Here is a 13,471-nt window from a genome sequence, read left to right as displayed (position 1 = left end):
GCCGTGGATGATGGGAGGAGAGCACCCACCCAGCCTGGGGGCTGTGGAGTGGGGCAAGAGAATGCTCACCCTCATCCACACTCATCTCCTGGCTCTACAACGGTGGAGAAAGGCAAAGAGTGGACGAAAGATGAGCTGGGTGCTGCCACGGGTCCCAGCGCAGCCAGCACGAACAGGAGGCTGGAGGGAGTCCGGCTGACTGGGACTCACAGCGGGAGCAGGACAACTCTCCAGCCGGTCCCTTCCCAGTACAGCTGTCAGTGCTTCCCAGCCCTCCCCAGGAAGGGCTGCCACACGCCGGCTTTAAATAGCTTTATTAGTGGAAGCTCTGCGCCCGCCGCCCCCACCGCGGGGGCCATGGGGATGCCAGGCAGCCCCACGCTGTCCCCCAGGGAAGCCAGGACTCCCTGGGGTGCAGAGCTGGGCTCACCCCCCGCCGTCCCTGCCACCAGCTCAGCCTGTGTCTGTCCCGGGGGGGTGGGGACACAGTGTGAGCCAGGGGGTGGCCCCCCAAAATTGTCCTCGCCCCACCCCGAGCCGTCAGACGCAGAGACTGAGCTCCTGCCGGACGGAGCACTTGCGGCACTGCACCACGCAGCACCAGTGGAAGCGGCAAAGGCAGTTCTCCTCCAGCACCACGGTCTCGTCCCGGTGCCCTCGCCCGCAGCACAGCAGGTCGCACCCGCTCGTGTCCATGGCCGTGCTGTTGCAGACGCGGCCCCGAGTGCCCAGCGAGCCCGTCTTACGGTTAGCCGAGCAGAAATCGGGCGAGTCGGCTGAGTAGATGAGGTCCTGCTTGTCGGGCGGCTTGATGTTGTCGCCCACGGGGATGAGGGTTTTCCCGTCGTTGCCCCCCATCACCTTGAAAGCCCCATTGAAGCGCTCGAGCAGGCGGTCCCCCACCTCGCGGAAATGGGGCATCTTCCGCCAGCAGGTTCGCAGGGTGCAGGAGCCCGACAGCCCGTGGCATTTGCACTCTGTCCTCATGTAGCTGCGCACCGCCTGGGGAAGAGATGGCGAGATGGCGACGCTCAGCACAACCCCCCCAGTCCCCCACCTCCCTGCCCAGCACCTCCAGGCAAAACCCTGCCTCTTGGTGCCGCCCTGGCCTGGGGGAGGCTGCTGGGGAGGGTGGGCACAGGAGTTTTCCAAAGCACCTGCAAAGAGCTCCTGAAAGATGTTGGTCCATGTTTCACCCAAAGTTGGTGCAGCTACATGGCTTGGAGGACATAAAGGTGGAGGGCTGTGCTGGGTAGGGGCATGGTGGGGGGGAGGTGATGTTTGCAGAGGGCAGGGAGTGTGGGGGTCTTACCAAGCGCCCAGCTTCGTTGTTGTGCAGGTCGATGAGAGCTCGGATGTCATTTTTGCCTTTCTTGCTCTTGGCATCCATGAACTGCTGGGATTTCTCGTAGCCGAACTGCACGTCGTCCCCGCAGCCCCCCCATTCCCAGGCTGTGCCCTCAGTGCCCGAACCCGCCGCGGGCGAGGGGGGAGCCCGGCTCCGTGTCAGCTCGCAGCCGCACTGCAGCAGCTCGCCCATGCTGCAGGCCTGCGTGATGGCGTGGCTCACCCCGGCCGCCGTGATGGCGTACACGAAGGCTGTCTCCCGGATATCTGCAAGGGAACAGCCAGGGCCGGGATGCGGGGTCAGCTCTGGCAAAGACTCTGCAAGCAAAACATGCCCCCACCCACACCCCATGGGTGCTTGGACCTCCCCTTCTGCCCCTTTCTCTGTGCTGCACTATGGGTGATGCACCCACGCTGGAGCGAGCTACCTGGGGTAGGAGATGTCTCTTGCAAGCAGATATGCAGAATTTGGGGGATGGCCAGGCCCTGCCAGCGTTCCTCCACCTCAGCTGTAGGGTCCCAAGGCCAACAAACCTCCTGCCTCCCCTTGCAAGGATGAGTGCTGCCCCACAGAAAAGAGGGGAGCTCAGTGAGCTGGTGCTGGCTGCAGGCAGAGGGGTCCCGGGTGAGCGGGTGGTACCCGCAGCCTCCTCACACCACCCTGCAATGTCCCTCCTAGCCATAAAAATCCCATCCCCGGCTGCAAGCCGGGCCCTGGAGAGAAGTGCTGCGAGGGACACCGCGGGTGCCACTCACCCCTCTGCGAGGTGACGCGATGAAGCTGTGCTGCCCGCTCTCCCCCCATACCCGCTTTGCCACAGGGCGCTGCCTGCCCCCCTCCCTCTGCCGGCACAGCCTCCACCCTGCAGGATTATTTATTATTAGTATTTGCTCCTGTCTCTCTCTGCTCCGGGACACGAATTCCAAGCATCCTTCCCCTGCCCGGACCTGCCGCTCGCAGCCGCAGCCAGCGGGGGATTCTGGCAGCGGGGGTGCGGCGCCTGCTCTGGGGGCTCCCGCGCCCCCCCCACCCCCATGCCAGGCAAAACCTTGCCCATCCTAATGCCAGGGCGGGGCTGTCCCACGGTGGTGACACAGAGGGGATGCCTGGGATGTGGGGATGGAGGAGAAAGTGTGTTTTGGAGGGTGCCCCATCCCTCCATCTCCAGCACTCTGACTTGGGGGGGGTCCTGGGCACCGTCTCCATGAGCGGCTCCTCCACCAGCCCACACAGCGCCTGATTTCCACTGGTGTTGGCAGGAACTGGGCACACTGGTGTCTTCCCAGCAGTGCCACCCCGGGGATGTGTGTCCCCTGTCCTGGCCCTCACGCTTGCCCTAAGCCACCTGACCACCCACCCACCTACCTGCTCCCGCCTGGGGCTGGCAGAGCCCTCAGCGAGCAGCCGGCAGCCGGCAGAGCTCCCCGTGTCACCCCGCCAGCCGGGGCCCCGGGGGTGCCGCTCCTCTGACAGCTCCTCCAGACACGTGGCTGCCCCCAAGCCAGCCTGCCCTGGCACGCCGCACCTGGCACAGGCAGCAGGGAGGGAAGGGGGGGACGGCTGTGACTGTGCCGAGGAGGCCACAACCAGGAGACGGAGCTTGCTGCAACATCCTTGGAAAGAGGAGGCTGTTGGATGGCACCTGGGAACCCCAAAAACTCTGTGATGGCTTGTGCAGTCCCTGCAGGCTTACACGGAGGCTGGTGCCTGTTGGCATCTCTCAGCACAGGGTGAAGTCTCTGCTTCTGACACCCATGATGCAGCCCTGGGGACCTCCATGCCTCTAGCTGGGATGTCCATGTCCTCAGAGTGCCAGGGGCTCCCAAACTCACCACTGTCCCCAGGACATTGTTTTTTTCCATTTCCCCAGCACTGAGGCTGGGCCAAACAGAGCGTGATGGCTCCTTCAGCATCCCTGTGCCTGATGCACCTCTGGTTTTTTTCAACCCAAGCTGCCCCGGGTACCCAACAGCTCATCTGCCAGCATCACCCATGCAATACCTGGTCTGGCCCTGGCATCCCGGCACCATCCTTCTGCCAGCCCAGACCCTGCCTGGCACAGCTCCCACCTGCCTTGCCACCGGGACAGTGTGAAAATAGGTGACTCCAGAGGCAGGACTGACCCTCCACACCCTGTCTCTCTGCCCCTCGACTAAATATACTGTGGCTGGGGGAAACCCACACTTGTAAATCAGTTCCTCAAATGCACCTGTCTCCCCACCATGGGCTGGTGTCTCCCTCAGGGCCCCAGCTCTGCCCCCCGCCAGCACTGCAGCCGCCGGGTGCCCAGGGCGCTCTGCCCTTGCCAGTGCCTCCAGGGAGGAGGAAAAGAGCAAACCTTCGATGTCAAGGCACTGCCACCCCAACCTCCTTGCAGGGTCCAAGGGCATGTCCCACTCTGCCTTGGCCTGGTGGATGCGCTGGTGGGAGATGTGATGAGGAGGCTGGGGCTTGCTCCAGCATCTTCATCATCCTCAGCACAGGGACCAACATGAGAACAAGGGCAGGACTAAACTCCCCACCCACTAAGTGGCCCTACCAGCCCGAGGTGCTTCAAGCATCCTCTCCCTCCCTACCCACCCCAGCCCCTCTCCCTGGGGAGCATGACAGGGATTCCCCATCCCTTACAGACTCCCGGGTGCCCCATCACTCTGCCCCTCCTCTGGCTCTGATGCAGCTGGGCTGGGCTTGGACCACTGCATCCAGCTGGCTGGGACCTGGCCGTCCCTCCCTGCTGCCCCACCTCTGTCCCTCAGGGTGACAGCAGGGTGCCCATCCGGGGATGCAGGGATGGGGGGGTGAGTGCTCCTCTCCTCTGCTCCCTGTGAAGCCAGGAGGAGGGAAATGCAGGGCACCCATGGAGCGAGGGGCAGCTCCCAGTGGCTGCGCGCTGCCTCCCACCCAGGCCCCTTCCGCCAGCACACCCTGGGGTCCCGGGGGAGCAGTAAATCACTGCCAGACGAGGGTGCATTCTTGGGCTTTGTGAAGCCCCGCGCTGTCTGGGAGCATCGGTAATTGCTTCATTACAACACGGGGAGACATGTCCCGGCAGTAAAACCTCAGCGTGACTGCACCGGGGAGCACTGAGCAAGCCCCTCCACATACACAGACACATACACAGGCACACACACACACACACTTGCACGCCCAGACTCTGCTCCAGGAGTCCCGGGGAGGTGCGTGGCCAGGCAGCTGGAGGCTGCGGTGTGCTTTTTGGGAGATGGGAAGCCAAGGAAGCACTGGCCTTACCCTGCTGCAGGATCTTGCCGAAGTACTTGCTGTGGCTGGTGCAGTTCCAGCGGCGGAAGCGGAATTGGTACTGGCACTCCCGGACGCCCAGCTTGGTGCCCTTGGCCACCTCCTGCACGATCTCCGGCTCCAGCTGGCACAGCTCTGCCTGCTTCCCCGCCAGCCGCTTCGTCTTGCGGCAGATGCTGTTGGGGTCCATGACCAGGGGGCTCCCCACTGCCCTGCAGGAGGGACAGCGAGCAGAGCAAAACCAGCACCCGAGCCAGGGGGGACCAGGGTGGCACGGCCAAGACCTGCTCCCAGGGATGGAGAGGGGCTGTGGGGCAGTACCTGCTCAGCCCTGAGCCTGGGTGACAAGGTAACAGTGAGAGGTACCCAGGGAGGGCAGGGTAAAAGGTATGGGTGGCACCTGCATGCCAGCACCCAGGGGACACCTTGCCCTGCCCAGCCAGCTGGGGAAAGGGGGAGATCCCCAGCTGTGGGGCTGGCTAGAGTGTGCTGGCACATGCCACCTTACACCCCAAAGCCCTTGGGGACACCCCTGGGGGTGATGACGGTGTCCCTGATGGAAGGTGACAGAGACGCTGTGCTGCTCAGCACCTGCTCTTTGGGTCTGGCGCTGACCCTGGCACAGCCCTGGCATCGCGGGGCGACCGATACCTGGTGCAGCTGCAGCTCACGGAGCCCTGTGGGCACAGCGGGGAGCCCAGCCAGCTCTCTCCCTGCGCCTCCCGCTCCCTCTCCAGGGAGGCTCGCTGCTTGACCCTGTGGGAGATGAGCCGAGTGACCTTGCCGGCGATAAAGCCCCTTGGCTGCTGGCCAGGCTCCCATGCTTGCCTCCCCCTCCCCAGGCACCAGCCCCGGGGGAATGGAGCCTGGGGTGGGCGCGGGCGTGTGAGGGAGGGATGCAGGTGGCATCGCCAGCCCTGCCGGTGCCAGCGCGGGAGGGCAAGTCTCGGCTGGGCTTGTGCCAGAGGCGGCTCCTCCTCGCCAGCACAGCTGGAACGAGGTGCCTGGCTCTCCGGGCTGGGAGGCAAAGTCTGAGCACGACGCCGCGCTCCTCGGCGCGCCGCCGGCTACAGAAACTCCTGTACTCTCCCCACACATTTCGCCTGGAGTGCCCTCCGTGGCACGGCTCGTGCAGCTGCACAGCCCGCTGGTGCCATGCTCCGTGCCGAGGCGGGCCATGCTCCAGCTCCGCCGCGGGCAACGCCGGAGCCGCAGCGGGCAGAGGGCAGGCACGCCATGCTGACAGCTGCCCGCCTACGCCGCTCGGCCCGTGGCATGGAGACCGCGTGGCCATGGGCCACCCAAATTTAGCATGCCCAAAACACAGCCCCACGCAGCACCCCCTGGCCTCCAGCACCGCTCCTGTGGGCTCAGAGCTTGTCCTGCTCACTAACGTGATTTTTCTGGCTGTGGGTGCCCACAGGACCCCAGGGCTGGCCTCAGCATCCCACAGGGCTTTGGGATGGCCGAGGACTGAGGGGACACGTCCCCTGGGGTCCCCTGGGGACCTTCGCCCCTGGCAGCTCCGCTCACTGGGGAGCACCGGCTGCGCTGCAGCTTCCAAACCGAGACCTTTATAGTCTGGCCAAGCCCCAGGGGCTCGAAAATCACAAGCTGAATCTCAGTGTTTAACTATGTTCCGGGTTTCCTTTTCTCTCTCGCGCAGCTGGGGGGCTGCATTTGGGACACCAGGCTGCAGGACTTCGCTTGCCAACCTGCCCCTGGTGCAAGCCCCCTCCAAACCCCTTATTTGAAGTTCGAGGTCCAGCCAGGGTCCCCCTGCCCCATGTCAGGGTTCCAAGCTGCCCACATCTCCTGCCCACCAAACCCCAGCTGGGTTTGGGGAGGACGTGCCCTCTCACACAGCCTGGAAAAGGAGCCCTTATGCTTTGGCTGGAGGTTTAAAGGACTAAACAGCTCAACCGAGGAGCGCAGCCTGGAAAGGTGACCTCCAGCAGGGAAACTGAGGCAAGCTCACACTGCTGCTGGGGAGCATCCATCTCCCTTTGCTCCCCCCACGTCGGTTTCCCTTTGCATGGGCATCCCGCTGTGTGATGCATGGATGCCTCTGTGAAGGGATGGGACAGCTGGGGAAGCATCAATGGGGGAACTGAAGCCCCTGTGGAAAGCCACCAGCGAGCCTGTCCAGTCCCAACCCACGATGGGGATTCAACGTCTCCATGCCGGGCTCTGAGCTCGCCCTCCTTGGGGACTGTGGGCTCTCGACACCCCCAACGGGATGGCGGAGGTTTGGCCGCCTGCTCCGGCGGGGTGGGGGAAAGAAGGGGAGCCAGGACGGGACTTTCATTAAGAGACAACTCTTTGTACTCATATAAAAACGATGCGCCAGCCCCCCGAGGCCATCAGATCAAATGCTGAACTGCGGCTCACCCCGGCCCGCCGGATCAGGCCGGGAAGAAGAGCTCAGCCCCGCGGGGCCGGGGGGTGGCGGGCGGCTCGCCGACACCGCGGGGGTCCCCACCCATGGCCCCGGTGGCGGCGAGGCCAGCGGGAGCTCGCCGGCCATGCCGACGAGGCATGGGGTGGGCTGCCTAAGTCCGGCACGATATTAATTTCCGCTGGGCTCCGCTTTCTGACGCGGGGAGGCTGCTGGGAGCCCGAGAGCTGTTTTGCTTTGGAGGGTTTGGGGAGGCGGGGGGAGACAAGGGCAAGAAAAATGCTGCCAAACTGCTACCGCTTTGGCAAGGGCTCCGGCGCGGGGCCCAGATCTGCCTGAGCTTGTCCTGCTCCAAGGCCTCCCGCATCTACAATTAAGGTGCCCCACCTCTGCCGCCGGGCACTCCTCCCCCTGCCCTGGTGAAGGAACCGGGTCGCCAACCCGGCTCCCCCCAACTCGCCCGGGGCATCCCAGTCTCCCCCCCCACCCCCCACCGCCTCCTGCCTGGCAGACCCCAGCCGGGCTCGGCGTCCCGGTAGCATCTCTCCCACCTGGCCCTGGCGCCCTTCGCCTGCCACCGAAATTGCCACCACATTGCTGCCACCTCACCCCAAAAGGCGCTTTCCACCATGATTCCCAGCACCCCTGGCCAAGGGAAACAACCCCCATTGCTGAAAGGGTAAACTGAGGCACAGAAGAGCTGCAACCCACTGCCAACCTACTGCTGTCACCCCTTCGGCAGCCCGAGCCCGGTGGGGGTGACACATGGGAAATAGGACTCATTGGCACTTCTGATGCAACCCTTGTGCTCTGGATGCTGTCCCTGCTGCAACAGAGCTGGCGGGTCCTAAGAGCCATAATCCCCAGCTTTTCCAGCTCAGCTCATGGTCGTGGAGCCTCCAGTATGTCCCAGTCCTGTTCCCAGCTGGAATCGCAGACCAAGGAGACTGGCACAAGTCCCCATCTCCCCCTCGGACATGGGGATGGTGTGGAGCAAGGCATCTGCTGGCCCCTGCCAGTGGATTATGATCAAGGGGAGACGAAGGGGTCCTGGCTTGCAGGGAGCCAGTGGTGAGGAAGAGGATGGTCAGCCTTCAAAAATGGCACCCACGCCGTGGGTGGAAAAATGCCTCCTTTGGTCCTGATGGCCTTGAAACCCTGAAGGTGGTTGTGCCGTGCCAGCTCCATGCGGGACCAGCTGGGTCTGCACCTATCTAGTGCTGCTGCCTGGGCGTTCCTCTACGGCTCACCTCGCATCCAGGTCTCCATCCCAGCCCCTGGATGCCTTCAGGAGGGGGTTGCAGGATGCCAGGGTGCCCAGCCCATCGCCCCGAGCCCACAGGAACTTCTTCACCTGCTTGGAGAGGCGAGAGCTGCAGGACACCAGCCCTGGAGAGACGAGCTCCATCCCTGAGGGGCACAGGTCACCCTGCATCTCACCCACTGGTGTCACATTCAGTGACAGCCCTGCGAGGAAATTGGACCCGATGGGAACCCATCTCTTTCCAAGCTGTGCAAACAGGGTGAGGGGGGGGAAATACATGAATTTTCACCCATCCGGCATCTCTTCATCCCACGCAGGCGTGCAGTGGGTGCCCGGCCCCTCACCCGGGGCGGTGCGTGGGTGCTGCCAGAGCGGGGTTACTAGCCGGGGCAGCCGGGTGTGGAAAACAGAGCAGGAGCCCCGGGGTGGGGGGTGAGTAAGCAGCAAGTCACTGCCCTGGGGGGCATTGCCGGGGCTCGGCTGCAGAGCAGCACCGAGGGGATGGAGGGAGCGGGAAATGCCACGGGTCGGGGAGAGCAGGGGGACGCCATTCCCTGCCCTCCGCCTCACACCTCCTTGTCAAGGATGGGATGCAAATAGCTGGGAAACCACCCAAAGGAAAGAGGCTTTTGGCATGGCATGGTGTCAACCCACGGACCTGCAGGCTGCAGGGTCACGCTGAGGCCAGGAGATCACGGGCAGGAGCTGCCCAAGCTTGTGCTGTGGGTACCAGGGGGGATGAAGGGAGCACGCGCCCACAGAGGCAGTGGTCCCAAAGCCATGTCCAAGCCCTGGAAGGGCTGGGATGAGATGAAAGGGGTCCACCCACCCCTGGTCACTGTGTTCTTCCTCAGTTCCCAGCCAAAATCGTAGACCAAGGAGACTGTCACAAGTCCCCACCTCCCCCTCGGACATGGGGATGGTGTGGAGCAGGGCTTCTGCTGGCCCCTGCCAGTGGACCATGATCAAGGGGAGCCAGAGGGGTCCTGGTTTGAAGGGAGCCAGTGGTGAGGAAGAGGATGGTCAGCCTTCACAAATGGCTTATGAAGGCTGGAGCTGGGGTGGCATGAGGGCTGGACCAGCGTATGGCCAAGTGTGGGTGCCGCGTGTGGTGGCTTGCTTGATCCTGTACATCCATGATCCCACCTGAGAGAATATTGAGGTGTGCCCAGCTCTGCCCAGCATCCTCCTGTGCAAGGAGGGGGTTTGAGGGGGCCAAGCCTCTGATGCAAAGCCCGGCTGAGCCCTCCAGCTTGCGGCATGCACAGGGCAGGGCTGGGCAACCTGCATGTCACTATGGAAGAGTAGGAGGTGACCAGGAGTAGGCACGAGGGATGGCATGGGGGAAAGCTCAAGTAAACAAGTAGCCCAATTCTGGAGCTGGTACCATCTCAAAGAGCACAAGGGAAACATTTTCCCATTGAAAAACCCAGCGGGTCTGCAGATGCCCCAGAAGGGGCACAGGGAGATGCCGTCGGGCAGGGACTCCCACGTTGGGAGGTGCTTTGCTGCCCAGGCGGCACTGCTCCAGGGGTGAGGACATGCCCGAGATGGCCAGGCTGCCCAGTCTCCCAGGCGCCGTAGGGGGCTGTGGGCTGTGGGGTGGTGGGTGTGGGTCAGCGAGTGTGGGGGGTGACTCATGGTGCTCACCCCAAGGCACGCAGGCAGGGCCCTGCAGTCCGGCAGCCTGCCCTTACAGGCTGCACACAGTGTGGGTGCTGGTCAGGGCAGCAGAGGAGAAGGGAAGGCCACCAGTGCATGAAACCCACCAGGGGCAGTGTGGCTTCAGAGGACCCAGCATCTGGACCCCCTCAAGCAAGAATGCAGAAACACGTGCTGGCAGATGGGTCCTCCCTGAGCTCCTCTGAAGGAGCCCCATGAGAACCTGGAGGTGCTTTGCCCACATGGGAAGGGGACACAGGGTAGGTATCCATCCCTCCAGGCCCCCTGAGATCTACAGGTGGAGCAGAAAACATGTCACCAGCAGTGGTTTCCCCTCTTACTGCCTCTTCCACCTCCCAACTGCTCTCAGCCATGCCCACGGAGAGCCGATGGGCACTGGGAAAGCCTGACTTTGCTGGCCCCCATCCCCACAGTGCCTTCATACCTGTGACCACAGCCCAACCACAAACCGGCTCAGCTGAAATCCTGCCCTGAACCTGCCCGGGGCTCCTGAGACACCAGGTTTGCCCATCCCATATCCCTGCACCCTCTGGGCCAGCCTGGGCGCCCCAGGCAGTCCCTACTTGACTTGCTCAGGGAGGAATTGCTGTTGCACGAGGAGTCAGGTGAGAAACATGAAAAGATGAAGGGAAAAGGAAGAAAGAGATTTTACAGGGCTGGTGGGAACGAGGGGAGCCTATTCCCTGCAGCCTGGCACTAACCAAGGGACCAGCAGCACCTGAATGATACATCTTCCCCATCAGCACTGACCATAGCTGTCTCCTCTCTGCCATGGAAAGGTCCATGTGACTGCTTGTCCCCCTGTCCCTTTATCTCTTTTTAGATACAGGGGCACAGGGGATATAGGATAAGGGTGACTGTATCTTCAGTGAGCCCTCTGAGGACATCCCATCACAATGAGGATGCTCTTTCTCAGGCTACAACATCAGCAGCACGGTGTCACTGCTCAGCCATCACACCCAACCCTTTCTCTGCAGATGCAGCCATCTGCTGGGATCCCGGTGTTACCACCCTGGGATCGTGCCCCCTGCGACCCAGCCCCACTGCACCCCACTGTGCCACTCTCGCAAAACACTTCATCACCACCATAGGAAAAAATGCCTCAACCAGGGAGCCCTTGCGTGTCCCCACCACCACCACCACTACACAGCCAATGCACCAAGGGGTGGGACAGGGGAGGGTAAAGACCTTCCTTTCCTGCCCAGAAGAACATGCCTCCTTGGCTAAGCACCCATGGGTACCCAGAGATGCACATGTGAAGGCATCCCACCATGGTCCCTAGGCACAGGGACAGCAAGGAACAGCTCTACCAATGCCACCAACCCTGGGGCTTGCAGGAGCCCTGGCACAACACATGGCTGCATGCCTGAACCCCCTCCTCACCAAAAGCAAAACCCACCAACACCAGTGCTACATAGAGCTGGGAGAGGGGACAGGTACCAGCAGCAGGCACATGGGAAGATGCCCACCTTGAGCTGGCTCTAAGGGCCAGGCAGTGCCCAGATGTCTCTCCCCGGCATGGGAAGAGCTCCCTCAAAACGAGGGATGATCTCAGCCGGGGGCTGGAGATCCCAAGCTCTGGGAGAAGCAGCTCGTGAATCAGCCGACTGCTTCAGTGCCCCATCCCCAAGAAGCCCAGCACATCCGTTTGGCGGTGCTGGTGGCCTCATCCACGCATCACGTCCTCCTGGCTCACTGGCTCCGGAGCCAAGCAGAGTGCGAGCTGGTGATCCCCCTGCGGCTGCTCCGCTACCCCGCGCGTTTGGCCACGCTGCCTGCAGCTGGGTTATTATTCTTAAATTAAAGGTTCCTTTTCTTCTTCTTTTTTAAAAGAAGCAAAAACAAGTTTGACCCCTCGCCCTCCTCTGCCAAATCCTGCTAATCTCCCCAAGCCGGCGCTGCCAGCGCACGCATGGCACCAGCAGGACCCAGGCTCGGCAACAAGACACGGCTCTGAGCAGCCGGGGTGGGGGGCAGCGGTACCCCAGCACCCTGCCCTTGCCAGTCCCATCCGCCTGCCCCGAATCGAAGGCAAAGAAAGGTCCCGCTTCACCCCTGCCTGCTCCAGCCACAGGCAGGGTGGTACTGATGTCCCCGGAGATGGGGTGCGGGGCGTGATCTTGGGGGTGAGGGGGTGGGTATTGATGAGGATGGGGCAGAGAAAGCGGGGAGAGCTGAAGGGACAGCCGTGCAGGTGGAGCAGCGGAATTAGCCAGGGAAAAAACAGCAGGATGGACCATGCCCCGGGGTGGTGCAGCTACCCCAAAGTGGTTGGTGGGGAGCAGGGGGACCCTCAGCCCTGGCCAGAGCTCACTCTACCTTGTTCTTCCCTCCTCTAGCAAAAACCCAAAGCAAGCCCCTCTCAGACCCACGTTAACCCCTTCCCTGGCAATAAACACAGCACTTGGGCTCTGGGGACAAACCCTCAGTTGGTGTAAAGCCTTCTGTAACGGCACAATTTATACCCACCAAGGCCCCCCCGCTTTTGCCCTGCACCCTTGGGGACAGGGCTAGCAAAGGGGATGGAGCCACGGAATAAATCACCGGTGGGCAGGCGGGGGACCAGGAGGGGAAAGGCTTACGGAGAGCTTTATTTTAGGGGTCAAAAGAGTGTGACAATGTGGAGACGAATAGCCTCAGATAATGAATGATAGCCCGGACGGCACGCCGGGGAGCTGGAATCTAAGCACTTAAAACCGGATAAAGACAGGCTGGGTGAAATTCTTAATAGATTTAAATAGTTCATGTTTCGACAGATACCTGGGCTTTCCAAGGCTGGGTCCCGGCTCTGCGCCTGTAATGAATCCCCCACCCCCTCCGGTATCCTGCAAGGCACCGTCTCTGCCTTTGATGAAGGCACCATTACAAACAGGGGTTTTGTCCCCGCCGCGTCCAGACCACCACTCAGGAGGGGACACTGTAGGGACCCTCGGGCTTTTAATTAAAGTTGACTTATTGGAGGGGTCTGGAGGCCCCTGCCCCCCCTTCCCTGCCCCGCAGGCACACAACCCTCCCGGGCTGTGGGCTTGGGGTGCAGGGAGGGAGGCTGCAGCTCTCTCTGCAGGACCTGGGTGCCCCATACCCCCCGGGTCACCCCCATCCTGTCGTCCCCAACACACTCGTGCACCCGAGCCCCAACAGCGTGGGGGGCACCCCCGACCTGGATCCACCTGGCCAGCGAGTCCCCACCCAAGGGGTGCCCTGGGTGTAGGGGACTCTGTCCCCAAGCTGGGGTGGGGGGGAGCCACCCCTAGAGAAGCGAGGGACCCTGCTGGCACCCACCCCGGGAAGTCCTACTCACCACCAGAGCCCGATGATGTTGGCGGGGCAGAGGAGGATGAAGAAGAGCCCTAGCTGGGTCCGGGAGGAAGGCAGCATCCTGCCAGGGCTCGGGGAGGCGGGGGGAGCGCTGAGCCCCCTCCGCGCCCCCCGAGGGGAGCCAGGCAGCCGGGCTCGCCGCCGCCCCGAGGGTCCGGCCGGGGCCCCGGCGGGTGGGTGCCCGCTGCCTGCCTCCGCCGGG

The 13,471-nt window shown here is 62.9% G+C and overlaps 1 protein-coding gene across 1 annotated transcript; it reads right to left on the bottom strand.

Annotated features, from left to right (window-relative positions):
* Positions 1 to 468: 468 nt before the first annotated feature.
* Positions 469 to 13,329, bottom strand: WNT6 (Wnt family member 6). The gene is made up of 4 exons (XM_063341651.1): positions 13,253 to 13,329; positions 4,598 to 4,818; positions 1,313 to 1,614; positions 469 to 1,002 (listed from the first exon to the last, which is right to left on the bottom strand). The coding sequence occupies exons 1-4, from the start codon at positions 13,327 to 13,329 to the stop codon at positions 541 to 543; spliced, it is 1,062 nt and encodes a 353-aa protein (XP_063197721.1). The 3' UTR covers positions 469 to 540.
* Positions 13,330 to 13,471: the final 142 nt, after the last annotated feature.

This window comes from Chroicocephalus ridibundus, chromosome 7, assembly GCF_963924245.1.
Source record: "Chroicocephalus ridibundus chromosome 7, bChrRid1.1, whole genome shotgun sequence".
Classification (NCBI taxonomy): domain Eukaryota; kingdom Metazoa; phylum Chordata; class Aves; order Charadriiformes; family Laridae; genus Chroicocephalus; species Chroicocephalus ridibundus.
Note: the sequence above shows the minus strand (reverse complement) of the source record. Positions and strands in the feature narration are given on the sequence as shown.

What these genes read in the sequence shown, in the direction of transcription:
- WNT6 (XM_063341651.1), bottom strand. Translation starts at nt 13,329, where the DNA reads ATGCTGCCTTCCTCCCGGACCCAGCTAGGGCTCTTCTTCATCCTCCTC. An exon ending in AACATCATCGGGCTCTGGTG is followed by an intron (nt 4,819 to 13,252) that starts GTGAGTAGGACT and finishes TCCCTCCTGCAG; the next exon opens with GGCAGTGGGGAGCCCCCTGG. An exon ending in ACAACGAAGCTGGGCGCTTG is followed by an intron (nt 1,003 to 1,312) that starts GTAAGACCCCCA and finishes TCTCTTCCCCAG; the next exon opens with GCGGTGCGCAGCTACATGAG.